Genomic DNA, 25,034 nt, shown 5'->3' with positions numbered 1-25,034 from the left:
AAGGTACATGCTATAGTGAATTTGGAGTTTATTTTCATGCTTATTTTTCAAGCTGTAAATTATGCTGTACTGTTACCATTCTTCCACTGCTTTTTAAAAAAAGATTTTATTTTTATTTATTTTTAGAGAGGGAAGGGAGGGAGAGAGGAAGAGAAACATCAATGTGAGGTTGCTGGGGGCTGTGGCCTGCAACCCAGGCATATGCCCTGGCTGGGAATTGAACCTGCGACACTTTGGTTCACAGCCCACACTCAATCCACTGAGCTTTGCCAGCCAGGGCTGCTTTTTTTATTCAATCACTTCTTAAGGATTTATTCATATTGACACAGTTAGATATAGTTCACTTGAACTGATATATAGCATTCTATTATATAAATATACCACAATACCAGAATAAACTATCTTTTTAAAAAAGATTTTATTTATTTATTTTTAGAGAGAGGGGAAGGGAAGGAGAAAGAGAGGGACAGGAACATCAGTGTGTGGTTGCCTCTCATGTATCCCCCACTGGGGACCTGGCCTGCAACCCAGGCATATGCCCCAACTGGGAATTGAACTGGTGACCCTTTACTTCTCAGGGTGGTGTTCAATCCACTGAGCCACACCAGCCAAGGCTGGAATGAACAGTCTTATGCCTGCCTCCTATGCACTTGTGGATAGATTTCTCTAGAAAATATTCTTAGAAGTAGAATCGCCGAGTCTTATTATACTCATATCTTTAACGTTACCAAAGGCAGGTTCACAGTATATTGTTCAAAACTCTTGGGGCCAGATGTGTTTCAGAATAAGAATATTTGGATTTTTGAAAGGGAATATAATGTATGTGCCAAGTATCACACTCTCAGGGTTTGGGGAAGTATTCCATAACCAAATATATTACTTTATTTGTGGCAAAAGTAAAAATATCCAGGTTAAACGAGATAAAGACAATAAATAGCTTTACATTGGGTCCGGTTTTGCTACCAAGTGAGTTATGAAAGAACTCCCCATTTTCGGAGCTTTTGAATTAGTGAACTGCAGATGAGGGATTTGAATTTCCACCCCCAAACTTCTTTCTAAAGTAGTTGTATTCATTTATCTTCCTACCACCATTTCACCATATCCTCACCAATATTCAGGAACATTCTGGAAAACAGTGTACTATAGGAAGGGACTACTAGATATTATTACAACAGATTACAAAAACATGGCAATTAAATAATATGGTAATGACTCAGAAACAGAGTGATCACAGAGAGCAAAGTCCAGAAACAGACCCAAGGGTAAATGGGAACTTAATATGTGATAAAGACGGTGTTTAAAAACGAGTCAGTGATGTAGTGTGAGAGCTGGTTAGCCAGCTGGAATCAGAACCTTCCATATTCTTCACCTCCAAGTTCAAATTGATAATATTAAATGTGAAATATGAGGAAAAATGGGTCAATATTTTTATAATTTTGAAGAGGGGAATATCTAAGTATGACATATACTCTAAACATCATAAAAGAAAAGTCTGATAAATTGACATTTCAAAATCGAAAAACCTTCTAAATGGCAAAAAAAAAAAAATGCCACATAGTCAACACCATGGCCTGTCTCCTGGATGCTGTTCCCAGCACGGCCCCATCATGTAGCTGCCGTGTGGTTCGTCGCGGGATGAGTCTCAACAGCAGCCTTTTACTCCAACTCCCGGGGTGGGAAAACGTGTTTCAACCTGCCGCGGAGCCACCGCCCCTGCCTCGGTGTTTGGTCACGTGGCTGAGCGGCGCGGCCCCGGCAGGGTCCTGAACGGACAGAAAGACAAGTGGGCCTGCTTAGGGCTCTGAGTACCGGAGGCTTACTGGGCGGGACGGAAGGGTCTTCACTCTTCTAAGAGGGCCACAGGAAGTCGTTCCTGCACATCATCGTGTGTAGAGGTGACACCTGGAAAAACTAGAACCATTTCGTCACCAGGAGGGAAGTGGGAGAGAAGGAAAGAAACAGGGCCTTGACATTTTCCGTCATGAGTCAGACCAGCCCCATGCTACCTTCGGGCTTACAGCAAAAACAAAACAGAAAAAAAAAAAAAACACACAAAAATACCCACCTCTTCTCGGTTTTTGAGTCACCTGTAAAGAGAGAGAGAGAGACAGAGAGAGAGAGACGGAGAGACAGAGAGATAGTTTTAAGTGATATGGACCATGAACAAACTTAAAAGACAAATTGGGGAAATATTTGCAATGACAAAGACAGATAACCCCCCCAATAAATAAAGAACTACAAATAAATACGAAAAAGGAAACAACCTAATTAAAATTTTTTTTTGCTTTATATTATCACCATACCCTTTCTAAACATTTCAGTGACAAAAGGCAGAATGGGTGGCCCCTTCCTATAAGAGAAAGTACAAATGGCTGACAAATACCACAGATAGATGCTTGGGGTCACTTGAACAGAAGTGTGACTAAAACAAAGGGACCCCATTCTTTACTTCAGTTCGTCAAGAATAAAAACTATTGACATTACTTAGGGCTGAGGATATACAGAGAAACAAGTTCTGTCATGTACTGTGGAAGAGAGTATAAATTACTGATTTTCAAAAGAGTAATGCATGATATTTCTACTAACATTTGTAATGTTTATAACCTTTAACCAATCAATTTCACTCCTAAAATTTTATGCTATAGAAATACCTAGGCAAGAAGGCAAAGATGTGTGTGTGGGTATATATATATTTCTCAATATTGTTTGTGATTTTGAATTACTGAAAATGTCTCAAATATTCACCAGTTCAGAATTAGTTAAATAAACCCAAGGTACATGTATACAATGAAAATAAATACTTATGGGCTTCATAACAGATGAAGAAATCCCATATGTTGCCATTGAAATATGTTTAAAGATACATTTAGTGAGAAAACCCCTGTAATATAATTTTTTGTGTGGAAAAAAGTCAGTCTGTACATATTAAAATGATCTGAAAGAACCGTATCATACTGTTACCCATGATTGCATATGGGAATGGGGTTAGTGCCCAGGGGGAGCCCCCAGTTCTGTCAGGCACCCACACACGGACACGGGTAACCACGTGCACCACCCCCACCCGGCCACACCCTGCCCGCCAGGAATTAAACTGCTGCTGTGGTTTCTCCCGAAATCAACCTGTTCCCTACTCTGTGGCATACCAAGTGTGGGGTGGTACGTGTTTGTAGAGAATTTTAAAACCATAATACAACAAAGCTGGTTTGCTTTGTATTATCACCATACCCTTTCTAAACATGTCAGCGACAAAATACTGTCCCCGGCAGGGAGGGTCCTCTCACAGCCCCTTCCCTTGGTAGCTGCTGTCCCTGCTGCAGTCACCATCCATCGGGGCCTAAGTGCCCATGCGCCACTTGCTGAGCAAGGAGCTGCAGGGGATTCGGGCAGCGGGTGCCGTCTTTGCTGCCTCCGCAGAGCTCATTCTGGAGCAGAAGCACTCGGCAAGTCCGCAGATACTGGAAGCCGCCAGTCTCTCGCGGGCTCAGCGGCCTGCCTGCGCGACCTGCCTCCGCAGAGCTGCCTATTCGCCAGCTGCCCTGCGCAGGCTCCGCCCTCACCCCTGTCCTCACCTCTATCCTCACCCTCCTACCTACCTCAATGCTGCCCTGCACCAGAGGCCCTACTGGTTTTCCTCACCCTGGGGTGGGGGCAGGGGAGACTCTTTGATCCTTTGATCTTTCTCCGATGCCCACCTTTGCCTCTGTCTCCAGTGTCCAAATCGCCACTTAACTCTCCACTCGGCTCCTGAGAGCATTACCTGAAAACTCCTGTCCTAGAATCTCCCTTTAAACCTTGGAAATCTGCCTGGAGACACACTGAAATGGTCGTCTGCAAGCCTTCAGCTGGGCAGTCAGTGGCAGGCCCCTCTCTAGGGCCCACAGAAGTGGTGCTTCCCCAGCGGGCTTCTCTGGAGAAGGGGTTCACTGGGGAGGGCGGGGCCTTCCTGCATCAGCTTTAAAAATAAGCACTTCATGGAGGAGAAAGAAAAGCCATCCACCCAGCTGAACCTGAGCCTTGTAACAGAGAGGGGAGTGTGTGAGGAGAACAAGAGGGAGGTCCCATTAATTACCCTTAGAAGCAAAGGTAAAAGTTGAAGATTACGAGACCTATTTACAGGAGGAAATAGACCCATCATTGAGCCTAGAGAATGGAAGGATTGTTTAGGGCCAGAAAAGCGTCTCAATGTTCAGATTCCATTCTTTTTCTGGAGCTTTGGAGAGGAAGGTCATAGCTTGGGTTTGGAAGGTACACTTAGCAGTGGGCTCAGACTGAGAGGGGCTGTTGTCTTGGGCCACATCCTGTCCCCACCCCGAGGGAACAGATCTGCAATCCTCTCTGGGAGCTGACGTGGGCTGGCCGGTGAAGGGCGCCCCTGTGAGAGAGGCCCGTCCATTACCATCACAACGGCTGATGTCACAGACCCCACCGAGCAGCTGGGGCCCCAAAGGCAGGGTAACCCTAACCCCACCAGCGATTGAAATAGATAGAGGGGCAGCTCTCCCACACAATGCCCAGGCCCCCACATCTCTGCTCCTCATCCTCCTACTTCCTCAAGAGTCTTTGTGCCCTGGTCCCTCGGGCCCCGAGCCTCTCTCATTCCTGGCAAACACTGCCCATTAAATTCAAAACTGAGGCCTTTGGAAAAAGGGTCTGGCACTTTCTTTCCCTCCCTCCTCTTATCTGCCACTAGCTATTCCCCACCCTCATCGGCCCAGCAGGCAGATAAGAAGCCCAGCTATGAGAAAAGGGTCTAGCTGGTGACTGCTTCACATCTGTCCCTGGTTGGCTTTGTTTCCCCACCTCAGAGGACCCCACGAGGCTGCTGGCCCCTCTCTGCATGAGGCCTTGGGCTAGACATTGCACCAGGCTGAGCTCAGAAGATTTGGGAAGTGTTCTGGGGCATGCCCGGTTTCAGTTTGCCTTGGACAACCCACGCCTCTGTGCTGGACCCTCTCATTTGCAGTCTGCCCAACCAGCTGGGATTGTCCATGTTGTCAGGAGTGCAGGGCCCTCAGGCCCCCTTGGCACCCTAGCCGGGTCTGGGGAGAGACAGCTAGGAATGACAGCTGCACTGGTCTTTGGGTATGAGCTGGGGTTCACGTGGGGCTCCTGGAAAAGGTGGGTGGCAGAGCTCCAGGTCCTGAAAAATCTCCTGTCATAACTATAGGCGGCGGGGAGAGGGGGGGACCGCTCAAAACTTCTGGCAATCCCACACTGGGGATCTACATTTCCAAAGAGATTTGGTTGTTACTCAATATTTTAATCATGAATCTTTTGTAGACGTTGATGAAAGCCATGCCGCTTCTATCCAGAAAAATGGGTGGAAGTAAGCCTGTGCGTGTGCACACACACTCACATGTGCCTGCACACTCACATTCTAAGGGCTCGTGGACCCCAGGTTAGGAATGCTTGAGCTCTGGAAGGTGTGAGCTTTGGCACCAGGATGAGATCAGACAAGGTTCCAGGCGGTGTTGAGGAGCAGATCCCAACTGAAGGGCTGGCTGTGCTCTGGGCCAGGCAGCTGGCTGGCCTGAACGGACGGCTGGAACCCGGCTCAGGCGCAGGAAGTCGGGAGGCCTCCGCTCCACTATTAAGCCTGTGTTGGGCTTGGGGAGGGAAAGCTGCGAGACAGAGATGCCCCAGGCACTTCTGTCCGATGTGCAGCCATGAGGTACGTTATGGAATTGGAGGTGAGAGAAAGGCCTTAAATACATGTGCTATGTCCAGGTCCTGGCTCACTTCCGCTTCACAACCACCATCCAGTAAGTTAGGAACTAATATTCTGTTTCACAGACAAGGATTATGCGATTTAGGGAGCTGTTGAAGGTCATCCAGCCACTAAGTGGCACGGCAAGGACTGAAGCTCAGGGCTCTCAGGCACCAAAGCCCAGTTGCAACACGCAGACTTCTTTCCACCCCATCCCCACAGCTCCATGCCAGCCTAGGGGACCAGCAGGCTGGGTGCTGTCACACCACTTCCCGCCGTACTCACCAGGGCTCAGCTGTGCCCACCAGGGCCTTGACTGTCCTCCCAGCACATACCTGACTCAGGCCGACATTCCCTTCTAATGTGATCTGCACCTAAAACTCTCCCAGAGCTTAATGGAGTTTGAATGTCAGTCCTTTAAGGCCCAGCTAACTAACACGTTTCTCTGGGCCGCCTTTCTTGACCAGACTGGTTGTGATACCAGGCCATGATGGCTGTCCCTTTCCCCACTGAGTTCTAGAACAGGCTCTCCCCCGCAGCCCCAGGCCAGCTTTGTTCAGAACTCTACATCACTCTGTCCTGACTGGGTACCTTTCCACGGCAGGGCTGGTATTCAAAACACACTGGGCCCCAAGTTGCCTAGCCCGCTACTCCACGTAAATGAGGCATTTCCAAGGTCACTCTTCTTGACGATGCCGGTGTTAGTTGTATAAATAGGAAAATCGACACCGGTAGTTTGGTCGTGTCCAAGGGCTGCCTGCCTCGCCTGCATGGCAGGCTTTCTCCTCCCCACCAGGCTCTGCCTGCTCTAGTTCCTGGGGCAACGCCTGCCACCCAACCACGGCTGCGCTGCTCGGAAAGGGCAGGAAAACAAAAAACCAAGAGACGACACTGTGGCCTTTGAAACAGGTGTATAGGCTTTCTTGTTTAATAGCAGTTAAAAGAGGGACATGTACAGGAGGAGAAACATGCTCTTTCCACACAGGAGGTTTCCCAACAACCACGAGGCCCGTCTGCATCAGTAGCTTTACTAGTGAGTGTTATAAAAGTTCCCTTTAGAGCTAAACATGGACTCGCCCAAACTTCCTCAGTAAATGTGCAACTGTGCAAAATAAAAAGGCCATTTCCAACACATTAGGGAAAAGTAATTGTAATTCAGGCAAAAAAATAAAAAGAGGGGGAAAAAGAGGCAAATGAAGCAGCCAGAAAGAGAGGCCTGGGAGGAGGGAGGCTCGGGGGGGGGGGGGGGTCTGCAGCTGGCCCTGGGGCGTGTGCTCAGGGGCCTTACGAGGAAGGTCATGGCCAATGCCAGTCCTGGGAGTAGAGGGCCCTGGGTCTGGGACTGGCTGAGCAAGCCCATGTCAAGTGTGCAGGGAAGTAGGCTGGTGTGGAGGCCTGGGGACTGTCAGGCCCAGTAGGCAAGGGGAACACTGGGGAGCTTTGCACCCCTCTCTGGAAGCTTTAATCCCCTCTTTGCCAACAGGGGTTCTGCTGGTTCCAATCCCTGGATCCTGGTTTTCCCCACCCACCAACAGCTTCATTTACAATCTACTCGAAGGGATTTTCCTATGCACGTTAAAGCTCTGCAAGCTCCCTGTTACCACTGAAACCACTCGCGTCCCAAGCTGGGAACATGAACCCAGTGTCCCCGAGAACTTGGTCAGGGGTCCGTGCCAACTAGAAGGCAGGCAGGCTTCCAGCCCCTACGTTCTCACCCCCTTCCTGCGGCCTCCAGGCTCTTTGGCATCTCTGGGTGTCCGAGGCTGGGCCTAAGGAGTCTGAGGGGCTCGGGCGCACACCTCTGCCTGGGTCCTCTCATGGGCTGGCCCAGCCCATGCAGATGGAACTAGAAAATCCTACTTCACCCACCCAAACAACCGGTCCCTCTTTTGTTCCCTTCCCCTGCCCCCAAGAGTGTGTCTCGGCACAGACAGCCCGGCAGCAGCACGCTGGTCCTTCAGGGCAGACCAAGGGCAGACTGAGGGAAGGAGAACGCTACCATGGGCTGGAGTAGGCCTTTTCCTCAGAGGGACTTCTGGGAGCGAGGTGAGGGCCACCCTCACCCATCAGCCCTGTGCACTGAGTCCTCTCTAGCACAGTTTTGAGACCAGACCAGCGATGCCGAGGAAAAGACAAAAATCGTGACATACCTACGAGTCGCCCCATTCTCCCTTCAATGTCTCAGCGCTCAGAGCTGAAGGGACCTGCTGCCAACAGGGGACTCGTGGAGGAGGGTGTTGGGGGCCTTTTCTAAGCAACAGGACTTCAGATTAGTGTAACCATTTCTCATTTTTTCAATAAAATCAAAGGCTTGGGAAATGACATCTGGGGTTTCCCTCATATGGCCCCTGCCTTTCCCTGGCTCTTTAAGTTCTGGGCGGCAGCACTCACTCCTGACCCCCATCCTAGAGCCCGGCCCCACTGCCCAGTCCCCAAGAAGGGCCTCAGGAGGCATCTGCAAACTCTCGGGCAGCCCCATGCCCCCAGCTTGGAAGGGGCTGCCTGCCTCCCTGCGGTTTTCCAGTTGTGATGCGTTCAGGAGGAGTCAGGGGAGGGGATGAAGAAGGAAGCACTGCCCTCCCCAGAAGCAACTCGGTGGCTGACAAAGGCAGTGAGGAATTCTGTTGATGAGAGTCTCCTCCCACTAACCCACGCTGGAAATACCTGTGTGGCTTATCTGTAATTGTTTGGTGATGCTCGATTGCGCTCTTGCCAGTAGCCATAATAGCATCTTCCCGCAGTGTCTCAAAGTGCGGGTTCCTCTGACTCACCTCACAGCAAAGCCCTTGCATTAAGTCTAGGGGCGCATCTGGGACACTGGGACAGTCTCCGGGCCAGCTGGTTCCGGTTCCCTGTGCAAACTCCAGAGTCTGGGGAATAGGGTTACAGATACTCTTTCTCAGACAAGGCCAAAAGGTGGCCACGGGGATCTCAGAGGAGGACGGAAGCCTTGGGCCTGAGCAAGAGCGCCATACTCTTCGGGATATGACTCAGTGAGGGACACTTGGGCCAGAGGCAATAAATCCCAAGCTGTGCTGGCTGAGTCTACTTCATGGTGACAGTGACCCCATCACTAGAGGCAGCCAGTCCAGCTGTGTCTGCCCCCACAGGGCAGAGCTGGTGACTCCTTTAAAGATGGCGGCCAGAAAGCTGATTTTTAACACACAGAGGAACAATGTCAAGTAGTCTTCAGGTTCTCCCTAAGGGTAGACTACGGGCTTCTGGAGTTGGACCCACCCCAGCGAGGCCGCTGCAGAAGCCCAGGTCTGAGGCTCTCTGTGAGGACCTACGGTAATAACTGGTGACCTAGGCCCTGAACCAAGCGTCCCGACCCTGAAAGAAGGAGAAGAGATGAATGGGGAAGGGACTGAGGCTCTGATTCCATTCACCCTGGCCTTCTGTGTGGGGTGACTGGCAGCCAGGCACGGGCCCGTCCGTCCCCCGCACACTCTGTGCTGCCCTGCCACAGCAAGTCAGTGGTCAGGGCGCCGGGGCAGATCCGGGCTACAGAAACGGCTGTGCACGGGGACAGGAGTGATGCTGCCGTCGTGTCGCATGCATGCCGCACTTGTCCACCAGCTGGTGGCAGTCCCCGGGCTGAGATGCACCCCCAGAAGTGTGGGCTGCTCTGTAGCAGACTAAGCAGTACGCTGTCCAGGCCCTCCCCGTGCATCCCAAAGAACCCGCCTCCCCTTGGTGGTGAGTGGGCGCCCAGGAGTGAACGGAATGCACTGCACTGTCCTCTGGTGGGCTCACCCTACCCCAGGGCCAACTGCCCATTTTGTCTGTGTGGTCCTGGGCCTCAGGCCTGAGCTCTGTGGGTGAAAGCTGGCCCATTGCACTGGGATGGGCGACCACCGTCCCTCGGATAACACAGGCAGTGTAGTAGTAACTCCCCTGAGACCCAGCCTAGCAACATCTCATATGCTTGCTTCCTCTTGTGCCTCTACTACTATAGGGAAAGGTTATGCGAATACTGTACATAGGTTATTAAAAAAATACATTTTCTCTCTCTGAAGAAGAATGCACAAATGCAGGGCCAGCCAGGGCCGGGTCCCAGGCTGCGGGGCTGCAGCAAGCAGCCTCTGGGGCTCAAGGCCAGCCTTCAGGAGTGGTGGCTGCTGATGAGTCCGCGGAGCTGCTTGGCCACCGTGTCAATCAACTTCTGCTTGTCTCGCTCATTTTTACGAAACTGTGCAAACATGTTGTTCTTGCGGCTAGTGTCCTTCATCCTAAACAGGGAAGGAGAGAGAGAGGGCGAGTGTTTGAGGAGACAGCAGTGGAAGGGGAATCGGTAGGAGGTGGGCTGGCATGGTAGGCCTTAGCTGCCACCCACAGCGGACAGTCCAGAACATGCCCATTGTCAGGCTTACACTTATCCATTGTTCAGGAACTGCTGCACCCCCAGTCCTCCCAAATTCAGTCACCTTTGCAAATAGTCAAGAGCCGGCTATGGAGGGGCTAGCTTCCTGATGATCCACACCCACCCTACCCACTTCATTCCCTTCCACCTGCAGGTATGCACCTGTTACAGGTAGTACCTGGGATGTGCAATAGCAGTGACGATCAAAGCCTCTTACAGATTATCCAGGATCTACTTATCAACTCATAATCCTACTTAATACTGCAGGGACCTTAAAGCTGACATTTGAAAGGTAAAGCAGGAAAACACTCTTAACAAGCAATTCCAAGAGGACATAAATAGCAAAGCCACTGTGTAATTCTAACCCTCACTATAGCTGGTGACACCCTGTTCCATCCCTAACAAAACTGAGGGCTTGACTGATCTCTTGTCTTTTGTCTCAGAGTAGGGACCTAGAGTTGGGGAGGGGGCAAAGACGACATGGTGCGAGAAAAGCAGATGACAAAAAGAATGGCTGGACTATTCTCCCACTCCATAAACCGGGGCTTGTGGCAAGAGAAGCCCCAAGTTCTCAATGGCTGTCTATAGCCTCAGGCCTTTGACCTTTGAAGACCTTTTTATTACTAGGCCACACTAAAGCCCCAGAGCACATTCCTAGTATATTCCTAGAGCACAAACCACGGGCAGCTCTGGCCAGTTGTTCCGTCCGATGGAGAGCCATACTGGGAAGCACGGAGAAGGAGGGCCGAGGCCAGGCTGAGGCTGTCGCCGAATGCCCGGAGCCTGACTCCGCTATTGCAGTGGGACCCAGGAATCTGAGAGGCATGGGAGTGGGCCCACGCATGACCCCTGATAGCCGCTGGTGACTGTGGACACTGCCCCAGCCTCTGTGTGCCCCTCAGCTAGTCTTAGTGTTACAGAACGGAGAACTCGGCCCTGACCAACTTCCCCTGGGGTCGGGGTCTGCTGGTTTTCACCTCCACTGCTCTCTGACCTTACAGCTCCCTGGGCTGCAAGGAGATGGGCGAGAAGAGGGGAAGGTGGAAACCTGGCACCGGGAGCAAACTCTGCCCAGGCACACTCCCTACCACCTTCAGCTGCTCCTGGCCCACCGTGTTCTGTGAGGTGGCCCTGTGCAGAGGCCAGTAGGTCAGAAGGCCAGAGATCCCACAAGGCATTTGTATTCCCGTGGTGAGAGGTTCTGATGAGCACCATCGCTGTGTGGCTCTGGCTGACTTCTCTCTGATCTGAGCTTAAGGGCCCCCAGGCTGGCATCACTCCCTAAGCACACCGAGAACCCTGCACAGAAGGCACAACCCCCCGCACGAAGAGGCCTGTGCCTGGAGGGAAGGAGAAGTAACAGGTTCAGAGGGTTCGGTTGAAAAGAAAGAACGAGCAACCTCAAGGCTGTGGCAATCAATGAACGCGGCCCTCTCTGTGTTAATGTCACAATTCCATTTGTGGGACTGGCCTGCTTTGAGATTATTTATCCCAGAGAAGGATTCCTTTTCATTTCTCAATTATGCTATAAATCTAAACAAAATGAACACAAAACAAAAAGAAAGAAGGAAGGAAGAAAAACACTTCCTACATTTAGAGAACATTTAATTTTACATCCTATGGGATCGTTACTTTATGACTCTCCAAGCCAGCCCAGAGACAAGCCGCAGGAGCCACTCCCTGCCCTGCAGGGAAGCCCCCCCCGCCAGCAGTCAGGCAGCAGAAAGCCGGTCGTCTGCAACTCGGAGGTCAGGGCTTCCCGGCCACCAGCGCCTGGAGTTGGGATCACCTGACAGATAAAATCGGGTGCCTCGTGGGCTAAGGGAAGCATGCTGCTGGCTTGTACCTGGAATGCTCCAAAACCCAAGCAGAACCCTCCCCTCTGCCTGTCTCTTCTATAAGCCCAGGCCCTGATCTGCTTCTGCTTCTGCTATGGCCACCTCCTGATGACACAGGAGCGCCTTCTCTTTCCTGCATGTCCTCGTCAGGTCTTTGGGTCCCGCAGGTCTCACCCTGTGGAGCAGCGCCAGGACGGAAAGGGGAGTGTCAAGCTCTGGTGGGAGCGATGGCTGCGGGGAAGCAGCAGTAGGCGAGGGACTGATTCCTATGAGGCTGGGAAACACAGAGCCTGGGTGGCTGTTGGCTCAGCTGTGTCTGAAAGGGAGCTTTGAAGCCTTGCTGATTGCCAGGGCTGAGCACATGGGTTTGTTACTAGGCCCCAGATTGCTTCAGAGAGGCGGATTACTCTATCTTGTTGTTGATCCACAGCAAGTGGAGAAGCCAGTCCTTCTTGGTAACTGGCTGAAAGAGTTTTCCAAGGGAGACACAGTTCCAGATCTTACAGTCATGAGCCTCCCCACCAGGAGGAGGGAGCCTGCTGAGGAGTTCCCTTCTGTCAGGCTGAATTTCAGGCCCCACATTAGCAAGAGGATTGCATGTATCAGGAAGCTGAGTGGGCACAGCCCTTTATCTGGCACCCATGACGGAAAATCCCTGTCACTACTCCCAGCCCCAAAGGAATTGCTAAGCCAAGGGTCACGCTAAGGACCAAGGAGAGGAGGCAGCCAGCCGGCAGGCACCAGGCTGTTTTAGTGGATATTAGTATGTCAGGGTGGGGACCACTCACAGGGTGTGGATTTTAGTGTGATCGTTAGTGTCAATGAGGAAATCAGAAGGACTTGCCTCAAACTGATGGAAAAGGCCCAAGTGAATAATATACTTACTCTCTAGATATCCTGGGGAGGAAGGTCATTGAAAGAAAGATCCATGGGAAACAAAGTTAAAATGGAAACATCAGTCTCTGTCTTGGTCTGGACAAAGTCGCCCTCTGGGTTCTTGGTTTCCTGGCTCCGAACACCTACCTCTTGCCCGTGCTCTGTCTCCTCCCCTTCTGCATGCCCGCCACGCTGCACAGTGTGAGGATACACCCTCGCCCCCTGTGTAAGGCTCCATTCTGACCTCCTAGACTCTAGTCCCCACTTTTCTGGGACTTGAGACTTGCCTGACTGGCCATACATGTAGACATATGGCATGGCCTGGACGTAGGATGCTCTTCTAAGAAGCCGGGGGTAGGGGGTGGTTAACTAGTTTGAAGACAAGAAAAAGCTTCCCTTTTATATGGGTCTTGGACTCTCACCCAGGTCAGCAAGTGGCAGAGCTAGACTGCAAGGCACAGCCAATCCTAGCCTCTAGACCGCTCCGGAGCTGGCTAGCCCAGTCTCAGTGGCGGCAACCTTTGCTGCCTAGTGACTACCTCAGGCAAGAATCAGATACCTTTTCCAATGCAGCTTCCTCGGGACAATCAGCACAGTAAAGCTCAGTTTGTCAGGGGGTGGGTTCTGGTGCAGGTTTCAGTAAGTCCAGGAACTTCTCTGCTAGGAACTGAAGAGGCCACCTGCTCCGTGTGGCTATTCCTTCCATCCTCACCCTCCAGAGGTGAGGCCAGCCTCACACTGTCCACTGAACTAGGGCATCTTTCTTTCTACTCTTGCCATCTCCAGTTCAGGATATGTTGCCCCATTAAGCTCCGGTGTTGTTGGAGTCCCGCGGACTCCTACTTGGCCTAGCTTGTCGGTGTCATGAATTAAGAAGTCACAAGAAGGCTGGCCTGCCAACACTAACGATGGAGACTACCGGGAGCACCCACAGCAACTTCTGGAACAGGGCCTCTCTGCAGCCTTTTTCAGGTACTGGTGAAGGTGGATGTATCCTCTCTACCACCCCCGCCCCCAGCTCCATCTCCCCGCTTCCCGCCCCAGACCACCAGAGCCGGTACTCACTTCTCCAGCAGGGTCAGCGCTGTCACGGGGTTTACCCGGAGGTACTTGCAGTTGGGCTGGCCATAGTCCGCAAGGTAGGTCGACCAATCCCACTGGATGAAGAGATCCAAAAGCTGCAAAACATCCAAATCCCCACCCCAGGGATTAATCAGACAGACAAGACAAACCCCTTAGAAGCCTTCAGCATCCTTCACTACCAGCTAATAGCAGATTTGGAAAACAAATAAAAATGTAATAAGGGAAAGAATGGTTACAAACTATAAGGCAACTGGGGAAATAAATGAGTAACCATTAGCAGTCAGAGTCACCTCCGCCACAAGCACCGTAACGGAGCCACAGTGACCTGCTGGCAGCTCCCAGAGACAGGCCTGCACAAGGCCTGGCGCTGGACTGAGTCAGACGCAGGACTGCCACAGCGCTCGCTCACCCACGCCACAGGTCCTCATCGAGGGCCTTCCGCAGGTCAAGCCCCGTTCCAGGAGCCCAGACTCCATCAGTGAACGAACAGAGCTGGGTGTGGTCCAGGGCCATGAGGGTGGTGGTAGAAGCTTTCAGGTTAAAAGGTCTGGGTTCAAGTGCCAGTTTCATGTCTTGCTGCGTCAATTTTGTCCAAGTTACTCAGCTGATATACACACACACTCATGCCTGTGAACAAACAGGACACACAGACAACACGGAAATGCCGCATGAAAGGGCCACGGAGCATCTGCGTGAGGCAGCCGTGTCACCTGTGTGGGCGCTGGCTGAGCAGACGGAAACCGTGGCCCGGGGGTCAGGCTGAGCAGCAGCCGTGACTGCGGGTGCCGATCCTGGAACCAGGCTTCTGAGCGTCGGAGGGGAGTGCCACGAGCTCAGCGTGTATTTACAAGGTAATGAGAGCTTTTGGAGGGTAAGCTAGGTTCTGAGACAGGAGATTTTGACTTAAAAAACTGAGTACATTCGGGACTTCCAGCAAGATGGAGGAATAGGTGGATGCACCGTACCTCCTTGCACAACCAAGATTAGAACAACAATAATTTACAACAATAATTTGCAGATAGAATAACACCCAGAACTGACAGAGGATTTATCTGAATGGCAGTCAGACAGCCAAGAAGTTGAAGTAGACCCGTACATCCAGGCTGGTAGGAGAAGAGGAGCCGGGCAGGCGCGGAGCTGGCACGGGTCAGCGGCGCGCGGAGGTCGGGGAAAATTTGGCACGAAATCGGCGCGACAGGCATCCGGGGCACAAGAACGCAGCGGTGGTCGCTGAGTACGCAAGCTGCGGCTGGGGGACCCAGTGAGGCAGCGATTGTGGACCAGGGCAGAGCTCGCAGCCCAGGATCCCAGAGAAGGGTCTGAGCCCAGGAGAACGGAACTACCGCCATTGTTCCCTCCCGTCCCCGTTCCCGCCCTGCCCCGCCCCCACATATAACGTCACAATCTAGTGACTGGGGTGCCCAGCCCCATGAACATCTAAGGCTCCGCCCCCCACCATAACAAGAGCGACCAGACCAAAAAAAAAAATAGGAGAGACAGGGAAAGACATGTTTCCAACAGAACAGATCAGTCCCCCAGGACTCATCCTTTTGAGCAACCAAGAAATAGCCAATCTATCAGATGCACAGTTCAAAACACTGGTGATCCGAAAACTCATGGAATTGGTTGATTTTGGGCACAAATTAGATGAAAGGATGCAGGTTACCATAAAAGAGATGCAGGAAGATACGCGGAGGAGAGCCTATAGTGAGAGGAAGGAATCTGAGTCTCAAAACAATACAGTGGACCAGAAGGAAGATAGAATCAACCAAGCAGGAAAGCATGATGAAATAAGAATTCAAAAAAACAAGGAAAAGCTTAAGAGCATCCAGGACACCTTTAAACGTTCCAACATCCAAATAATAGGGGTACCAGAAGGGGAAGGGGGAAAGCAACAAATTGAGCACGTATTTGAACAAATAATAAAGGAGAACTTCCCCAATCTGGCAAAGGGAACAGTCTTCCAAGAAATCCAAGAAGCTCAGAGAGCCCCAAAGAAGTTGGACCCAAGAAGAAACACACCAAGGCACATCATCATTACATTAGCCAAAGTAAAAATGAAGGAGAGAATCCTAGAAGCAGCAAGAGATAAGGGGACAGTAACTTACAAAGGAATTCCCATCAGATTGTCAGCTGATTTCTCCAAAGAGACCTTACAGGCAAGAAGGGGCTGGAAAGAAATATTCCAAGTCATGAAAGACAAGGACCTACATCCCAGATTGCTCTATCCAGCAAAGCTCTCATTTAGAATGGAAGGGCAGATAAAGTGCTTTTCAGATAAGGTCAAGTTCAAGGAGTTCATCATCACCAAGCCCTTATTTTATGAAATGCTAAAGGGACTTATCTAAGAAAAGAAGATAAAGAAAAGACATTTATAGTAAAAGGACAGCAAACTCACAATTATTAACAACGATACCTAAAACAAAACCAAAAGAAACTAAGTAAACAACTAGAACAGGAACAGAACCACAGAAATGGAGGGCACATGGAGGGTTAGTAACAGGGGAGTGGGAGGAGGAGAGAGGGGGAAAAGGTATAGAGAATAAGTAACATAGAATGTAGGTTGAAAATAAATGGGGGAGGGCAAGAATAGTACAGGAAATGTAGAAGCTAAAGAACTCATAAGTATGACACATGGACATGAACTAAAGGGGGGAATGTGGGTGGGAGAGGGGGTACAGGGTGGAGGGGAGAGAAGGGGGGAAATGGGACAACTGTAATAGCATAACCAATAAAATATATTAAAAAAACCACAAAAACCTGAGTACATCTGTCAAAGGCTTTGCTTCCCAGCCAGTTAGGTATTTTTTAAAATCCTCACCTGAAAATGTATTGATTCTAGAGTGGGGTGGCGTGGGGTGGGCGGGGAGAGAGAGAGAAACACTGATGTGAGAGAGAACATGAATTGGTTGCCTCCCACATGTGCCCAGGCCGGGAGGAAACCTGCAACCTTTGGCCGTACCGGACAATGCTCCAAGCAACTGAGCCATCCCACCAGGGCCCAGCTGGTTAGTCTCAACCTCAGGTATCACTCCAGCAAATATTAAAAAATTTTATCTGAGTAAATTTTGCACAAATCAGTGCATTTCAAAGGCAGGAGTGATGAGAGGGAAGCCGGCAGCTCCCTCTGGGAGCTTCTGGAAGGGGCACAGCCCCAGATTCACATCCCTGCAGAGGGGAAGGGCCTCCTAAGCAGTCTCCAGCAATGAGATCCTTATGTTTTTGGACTCAAGGCATTCCCCTGCTTCTCTCTTTCTGAGAGACAAGGAGGTAGGTAAATGGCTGTCTCTACATGCAGGACAAAGGCAGAGAAGCCTGGAACCAGTGCAGTGCCGGAGCCCGGGGTCCAGGCACACCCTCCCCGCCTGTCACCACTGTGCAGCCGGGCAAACCGGCAGTGTGGGCCTGGCCCTGCTGGGCCCAGTTGGGCCCAGCCTCCTCTTCCATCTGCTCTGTTCAAATAGCCATTACGAACTTCCTCAGGCAGGATGGGAACTGGCTGAAGTCCCACGCCTAAAACTGAGAAAAGCCCCTACACCCTCAGCCAAGAAAGAGGTGCTAAAGATGAGAGGGGCAGGGAGACAGACAGACAGACATGTTGGCTGGCCTGGGCCGGCGAGGTCCTAAAGGGCCCCCTCAGGGCCTCTTTCAGCCAGGCCAACTTCAGTCGGTAGGTGAATGGGCTCTGGCCACTTCCTTTGCTGCCCTCAGACCTCATGGATCTCTCCTTCAGAACAGCAGCTGCCCCGACTGCCGGCCCTACCCTTGGGGTTTCTGTCCTAGTGTCCAAAGACGCTCAGGTAGCTCCTCTCCACTCGCTCCTAGGGAGTGCAACCGACATGCAGAGTGGCCCTTGTTCTCCAGCTTTTCCAGTACTGTGCTTTCCAATTATGACTACGCTTTCCCCCCAATCCCAGGGAAAAACCATGAAAAATAGCAGTCTTTTCTTAATTAAATTTTTTTCTCAGAAAATTTTGGAAAACCTTGGAGAGACTTTATACTGTTCACATCTTATGGAGCTAAAAAAAAGACAAGTAAATGAATAACAAATAAGTTTAATTAGAAAAATCTGAAAACCTGGTTTCTTAAAACTATTTCTGGCATCGGTTTCCAGGTGTGGACATACACATTCACTTCCTGAAACCCCCTTCTCCATTAATGAATCCCTAATTTCTGCAGTGGAATTAATGGTGTCAGTATTTTCTGATTTATTGCAAAGAGCACCATGTTTTCCTGGCTGAGGAAACCTGGGTAAATGACCAGAGGAGTGTGGAGGGCAGTTCAAGACTTTAGGGTTTTCTATTTTTTATCTTCTCCCAAAGCCCATAAGTGCTCTGGGGTGACAAGCGACCTGGCTGACCCCGCTTTAGGTTGGAGGCTCCGCACTCTGTTAGGCACAGCCAGCAGGAGCCCACGGAGCGAGCATACTGGGTCTGTGTCCGCTGCACAGTGCGCAAGGGCGGCCCAGACCTAGGTCTCCGGCCTCCTCTGAGAGAGACGCACACCCGCCGGAGTGGTAGCTGCTGGGGGCGCAGGTCTGCTGCGTCCGGAAGGACAGTTAGAACAGAGGGCCAAGAGGACCAGCAGGCCTCTGCAGCAGCACAGTGCTTTAACTTCCACACCACGACTTTTCAAAAGTAAATCGGGCCCTCCCAGCCTGGTTCCCTACTTACAATGGCCTCCTCAGGTCTCAATAAAGTGTCTCCCAAGGACACAGAACATTCAGCCATCACTAACAAAATGATTTCAAACTTATCAGAAAGTTGCAAGAGTAAGCATAGTATAAAGAATACTATTAACCCTGCCCCCATTGTCAGCATTTTATCCACAGGCTCCATCACTTGTATTCTCTCTCTTTCTCTCTCCACACATGTGCACACATGAAATTTCTTTTCTGAATCTCTTGAGAGTAAATACATTGTCCTGGCCCTTTTTCCTCAAATACTTCAGTGCTCCTAAGAATCAGAGATCCTCTTACACATGGTATAGTTTTCAACTTTGGTCAATTTAATACTGTTAACTGTCTACATTCTAACTTTGTAAATTTATCCAATAATGTCCTACACGGTCTTCTTTTCTGCCCTCCTTCTCCCTTAGTTTCAGTTTTTCTAACGCACTCCTGGCCAGAACGCCACAGAAGTGATGCTACGCCTTCCTCAGGGTGTCACGTCTGGAGGACCACAGTGTTCGTTTGCCTCTCATTGGTCATATGGATTTTGATCACTTTGTCAAGGTGTTGTCTGATTTCTCCACTGCCTAGGTGTGTCCTGAGCTGTCAGGAGGGCCCACAGTCAAGGGCTGGGTTTGGCTGGTGAGGCCTGGTGAGCCTGGATGGGCTGGGCACCTTTCTAACACAACCACAACTAATTTTTCCTATGCAACCAGTTTCCTTGGCACCTAGTAAGCAACTGAGGAGAGACAGTTTAAGACCAGGCAAACAGAGTGCTCCTAACTAAAATTTCCCCTTAGATTTAGCCTCCATTGAAGATTCTCGTCTGAGCCAGTCTTTCCTACCATGGCTGCACACTAAGGACATTCCAACTTCGTCTTCCTTCCACGTTTACCAGTCGTCACTCAGCATTCCACCACGAGCGAGTGCTCTCCCCGCTTCCCCATTCATTCACCACGTTATTATTGGCATGCATTGACGGTTCCCCACTTTCTAAATGCCTTATATTATTGACCATCCCTAATTACTTTGACCTCTAATTGTGTCAGATTTGGCAAGTGGGAGCCCCTTCCACCTGGAGCCTAGGCCCTGACCCGCCCTGTCACTTTGTCGTGCACTTCCTTGCTTTCTGGCATATGAAGGTGTTGTGGGCTCACCTGGCACCTGCCATGCCCTGGCCCTGCAGCCAGCCATTTCTCTGAGGGACCCCGGTTTCTCTTACCGGAATGTTATTGGAGATCGAGGTGTGGGTGCCAGGCATGCTCACTGCTACGGGAGTCTTTTATCATTGCAACTGGGGGGCAGTTGGCAGGCAGAGTTAGGAGAAATATGAATACAAATACACATATGTGTGCATATACACAGGCACACACATGTGCTTACACAAGCGTGTGCACGTGTTTTTAGAAATCATGGGTTTGCAACAATACCTTCCATTCTAACCGTCCTCCTAGAGTTCTTCCTTGCCTTCCTCCAACCCACACGTGCACGTGCTTTCCTCCCCAGTGAGAAGCCTGGCTCGCAGCGCCACCCCTCAAGTACTCTTGCCCACTCCCGTCATGTATCTACACTAGTTTCAGAGTTGTCTGTGCCTACCACTCCGGGAAGTGCCGACTAGAAAACAGGAGTTCGAATTTGTTTGCAGCTCTCTCTCCCAACCCAAGACTGAATGTATATGATCAATTCTGAGTTTGAAAATTGGTTCTTTTTTTGGTTCCCTTCTGTTTAGTTATGGTAGTCATCTAAACACAACTAGGTTCATTTGTTTCCAATTGCTTTTAGTTTTAGGCTCTTCTCTCCCATCCTCATTAATTTAATTTTTAAAATATGTAGGACATTACTGTACTTCCAAAAGTAAAAACTATACACACGAAAATTAACTTAGAGAAGTCATTCCTTCCCTGGTTGTATCCCTTTTACCCCAATTCTTTCAGAGCCTTGTCAGAGCCAACTCCATCGTTTCTGGGTTTGTCTTTCCCACGTTTCTGTGTGTACAGATCAGCTGATACACAGACGCTTTCTTACCTCCCATTCTTTCTGTCATGTAAGTAGCAAACTACGCACGCACTTTAAAGCATCTTATTTCTTGATGTTTAGAAGTAGGTGGTGGACAGAGAAGGAGAAAGAAGAGTCAGAGGTGGGAGACGAACTTAAGATCACTATTCCCCAAACTCCGAGCGTCACTTTTGCAGCTTTCACTACATCCTCATGCTGTGTGGGTTAGTATTTACTTAACTTTGTTTTCTCTGTATTGATTCATGTTTTGATCATAAGAAAAATGTAAAAGGACATTTTGTATCACTGCTATAAATGAGAAACCACTCTGGCTTGCCATAAATAAGAGGCAAGTTAAATACTAACACCTGGATGAGATGTTCTCTTTGTTATCACTAAGACTAAAAATAAACAGCTTGTTCACGACATGATGTAGTGTTTGATGGTGCATCTGGGTACTACGTAGACCTGTACCTGAATTACCACTTTGCATGTACCACTCTGCACCTCTAGTGGTTCACCCACCCTGTGTTTTGGAATTAGTGTGTGACTTCAGCCAAGAGGTGAGTCACGACCGTGTGCCTGGAACAGAGCTAAGTGGTCAGCGTGCACAAAGAAGCACTTAGAAGTTTCAGCCATGCATCAGTCTCATTATGAGAGCAGGCCAGTGCATACACGGGCCTGTGTCCTGAGCTGTCAGGAGGCCCACGGTCAAGGGCTGGGTTTGGCTGGAGAGGCCTGGTGAGCCTAGAAGGGCCAGGCACCTTGCCAACATGGCCTCGAGGACAGTTCATTCTTTCCTGTGACCAGGTATCCTCATCAGTTGTGGGTTTCCCCTCAGCTGGCTTTTGATGAGTTCTTATTTCTGTGTCAGAAGGCTGTTAAAATTCTTGATTCTGTATGTCATGACTGGTGATAGAATTTACAGAACCATACTCTGGGCTTGCACTGTGTTCACTATATTTATATTTCTTAAGAGTTGCATAAAAATTATACCCTTTTTAAGTTTGAAAAGTTCAAGTGAAGTAACACCTTCTGTTACTCATAGATTTGAAATATGAATAATAAAACATATTTGCTTGTCTGAGATTTTATTAATGAAGACATAAACCCACTGAATTAAGCAAATGTTTTTAAAGCATCTCACATATGCAAGGAACAGAACTGGGCCTTTCAAATGATATTAAAAGAAGTGGTTTCCCCTCTTACAGGAGAATAAGAGAAAATCATGGACACAAGCAAACTGAGGCACAAGCAAAGTGAGTTAAATGCTACTGAATGACAAACTGATCAGTCCCTCCCCTTTTGAACTATCCACTGAATATTTTGCCACTTTCTACTTACAGTGGAATTTAAACAGCAAATACAAACTGGCAGAGACCATACTCACACATACAGATTATATTTTAAATTAATCTGGTTATCAGGTCATGCCTTAAAGGTCATGGGAATAATCTCGGCAATACCACATACCAGTTATATCTTTGCCATCGAGTTCAACTGGGAAATTTGCTAGGCATTTTATTAACATCAATGGCAGATTTAAACAAAAATTTTATCTTGAAATAACTTCAGACTTACATAAAAATTGCAAAAATAGTTTAGACAGCTCCTCTATACCCTTTGCTCCATGGTGCAATGATCAGAACCAAGAAATTCACAGTGGACCATTCTGGTAACTAAATTACAACGTTATTCCAGTTTTACCACGTTTTCCACTAATGTCTTTTTTCCCGTCCAACCCAGCCCCACATTGCATACAGACAGCACGTCTCCTGAGTCTCTTCTAATCTGTTACAATTCCTCGTATTTATCTTTCAAGACTGATACTTATGAATAGTTTACTTCTGGTCATTTATTTCGCAGAATGTCCCTCAACTTGGGTCTGCCCAATATTTTCTCATGGTTAGACTGAGGCAGTAGTTCTGAGCCAGGGGAGACCCTGCCTCCCAGGGGACACCTGGCAATGTCTGGGGCATTTGTGGCTGTAAGAAGGCTGGGGGCGGGAGATGGTGATGCTACTGGCATCCAGTGGGTAGAAGTCAGGAATGCTCTTAGACACCCCACAGTGCTCAGGATAGCATAACCCCGTTCGACACAGGGACAGTGCCAAGGTTGAGCAACTCTGCATTGACATTATGCATTTTTTTGTAATAAAAATACTATAGAAGTGACATTGTGCCCTTCTTAGTCACCATCACTTCAGATGTATGTCATGTCCCTATATCTCATTATTGGTGGCATTAACCTTGACCACTTGGTTAGGGTGGTGGCTAATGAATCTCTCTACTGCAAAGTTACTATTTTTACCTTTGTAATTAATACATTTCTTGTGAAAGATGGACTTTGAGACTATGCAAATATCCCTCTTCTGCTCAAACTTTGGTGGATCCTGCCTGCAACAATAATTACTGTGCTGTTTGACTACTTCTCTCATTTCTCTGTAATTATTAACTGGAAGTCTTTGGTAAGAAGTGCTAGCCCTTCTCTTCCATTTATTTATTTGTCCAAGTATTCGTATCTGTATGATCTCATGGACATTTATTTTATTTCATGGGTTATAATTTCACACAATTGCTACTTTGCTGTTCAAATTGTTCGGCTCTGGTCACTGGGACTCCTTCAGACCAGCTTGGCTGTGTGTTTTCCACCTGCCCCTGTGCTTTTCTGAATGCGTCCTACTTTCCGGTATTGTAAGATGTTCTAAGCTCATCTTGTACCTTCTCTGCCCATGTTTTGTGTTTGTCACTTTTCCAAGGAGCTAAGATTCATTTAATTGAAGAATGGTTTTTAGAAACCAAGATCTAGGAACACAGCATGCTCATTTGTGCTGTGTATCATTGCTTTTAGGCCCTTGCAGTGGACAGAGCTAAGCAATCCACACGTGTTTACTGACTTGCACATACAAACACATCTATATCTCTGTATCTACCTGTATGTGTAAATTAAAATCACGAGTTCATATTTGATGTTTCTGATTTCAGTCTATCATCATGGGTTCGGTCATTCCCTACTCTATCACTTCTTTCTCTGACAGTGAGAAACCCGGCTATTGTTATCTGTATTTTACTTACAGCTGACCCTTGGACAACATGGGTTTGAACTGCATGGGTCCACTCACACACAGATTTTTTTTTCAGTAGGATTCTGTACTGTTCACATCCACAGAAGCCTACAGATGTGGAGGGCTGACTCTATACACTGGCCTATGGCATTTTATGTAGGGGACCTGAGCATCTGTGGAGTCTGCTATCCGCCTGGGGTCTTGGAACAGATCTCTTGCAAATACCGAGGAACAGCTAAGTTTGGGGAAATCAAAAGTTATCCACAGACCTTCAACACCCCTCATCCCTGCATTGTGCAAGGGTCAATTGTATTTGTTTAATCCTAGTATAATTTCAGATTGCTAATCCATACCCCTGTGAGAAACAAATTTACGAACTAGCGTATAGGATCTGTAGGTTGTTTATGTCTTTTGGCTTTCTAGTCAAACCACTGGTTTGGAAATTACGCAGGTTAGTTCTTTTCTTCCTCACCTCCTTCAGTGTGGCATGTTTTTCTTTCGCGGTTCAGTTAGATTTATTTCTCATTGTTTGTGTTCCATTTTGGATTACCCCCACAATCTAGCTGATTTTAATTCTTTATTTATTTGGGGGAATAAGTCAGAGCTATACAGAAGAGTGTACTCAGAAGTATCAGTCCCTCCTCATCCCAATTAACATGTTCTTTTCTCCCCACCTCTCTCTACATCTTTTCTGTCCATCCCTTGCAGGTGCCCAATCTAGTTTCTGGTTTATCCTTTTTTATTTCTTTCGTACAAATGAGAAGATACATGTGCATTTTCCTATATCCTCTTCTTTCTCACCTCAAGGGAAGCACACTCCAGATACTCTTTTGTGCTTTGCCTGTTTCACTTAATGGTATCTCTTAGAACTCATTACCTAGATGCTAACTGCTCATTAATGATCATATTTTTTATTTATTAATACAAATGCTCTTTTTATAAGCCAGACAAGGCATTTTCAAGGAACAGACAAAACATGTTTTGATGCATTTTATCATTAAACTGGAAAAACAGGAGAGTGTTAGATATTTAGAAAGTAGGACACATGGGTAAACGTTAGGGCCACTTTACTCAAAAGAAAACTCGAGCAGTCCTGACTGGTGTGGCTCAGTTGGCTGGGCTTCATCCCACAAAGCAATAGGTTACTAGTTTGATTCCTGGTCAGGGCACATGCCTGGGTTGTGGGATTGGTCCCGGGATGGGGAGCTCCCCAAGGATGGGAATTGTGCTCTCTCTTTATGATGACTCCACAGCATGGATTCACATAGGCTACATTTCCAGCAGGCAGTCACCAAAGACATGCTAAATGGAGTTAAAATAGGCGAATTGACTTTTATAGGAATGATATTGGCTAGATGATGGAGCAGACTTATAATTTGTTTCTCGCAACAAATGGACCCAACCTAGGGTCCTCCTGACCCATATCACATCATTATAAG

The 25,034-nt window shown here is 48.8% G+C and overlaps 1 protein-coding gene across 6 annotated transcripts in view; it reads right to left on the bottom strand.

Moving 5' to 3' along the window:
• Nucleotides 1-6,601: 6,601 nt before the first annotated feature.
• Nucleotides 6,602-25,034, bottom strand: part of EXOC6B (exocyst complex component 6B) — a 559,588-nt gene continuing 541,155 nt past the window's right edge. For 4 of the 6 annotated variants that reach the window (XM_028514763.2, XM_036028075.1, XM_036028074.1 and 1 more), the window contains 3 exons: nucleotides 13,850-13,962; nucleotides 12,794-12,805; nucleotides 6,602-9,939 (listed from right to left, as the gene is read on the bottom strand). In XM_028514763.2, the coding sequence (XP_028370564.1) occupies nucleotides 9,813-9,939; nucleotides 12,794-12,805; nucleotides 13,850-13,962 (252 nt within the window). In that variant the 3' untranslated portion in view covers nucleotides 6,602-9,812. The remainder of the gene's footprint in view (nucleotides 9,940-12,793; nucleotides 12,806-13,849; nucleotides 13,963-25,034) is intronic. The other 2 variants (XM_028514764.2, XM_028514769.2) reach the window with 1 other exon arrangement.

Source organism: Phyllostomus discolor, chromosome 6 (genome assembly GCF_004126475.2).
Source record: "Phyllostomus discolor isolate MPI-MPIP mPhyDis1 chromosome 6, mPhyDis1.pri.v3, whole genome shotgun sequence".
In the NCBI taxonomy this organism is placed as follows: Eukaryota; Metazoa; Chordata; class Mammalia; order Chiroptera; family Phyllostomidae; genus Phyllostomus; species Phyllostomus discolor.
Note: the sequence above shows the minus strand (reverse complement) of the source record. Positions and strands in the feature narration are given on the sequence as shown.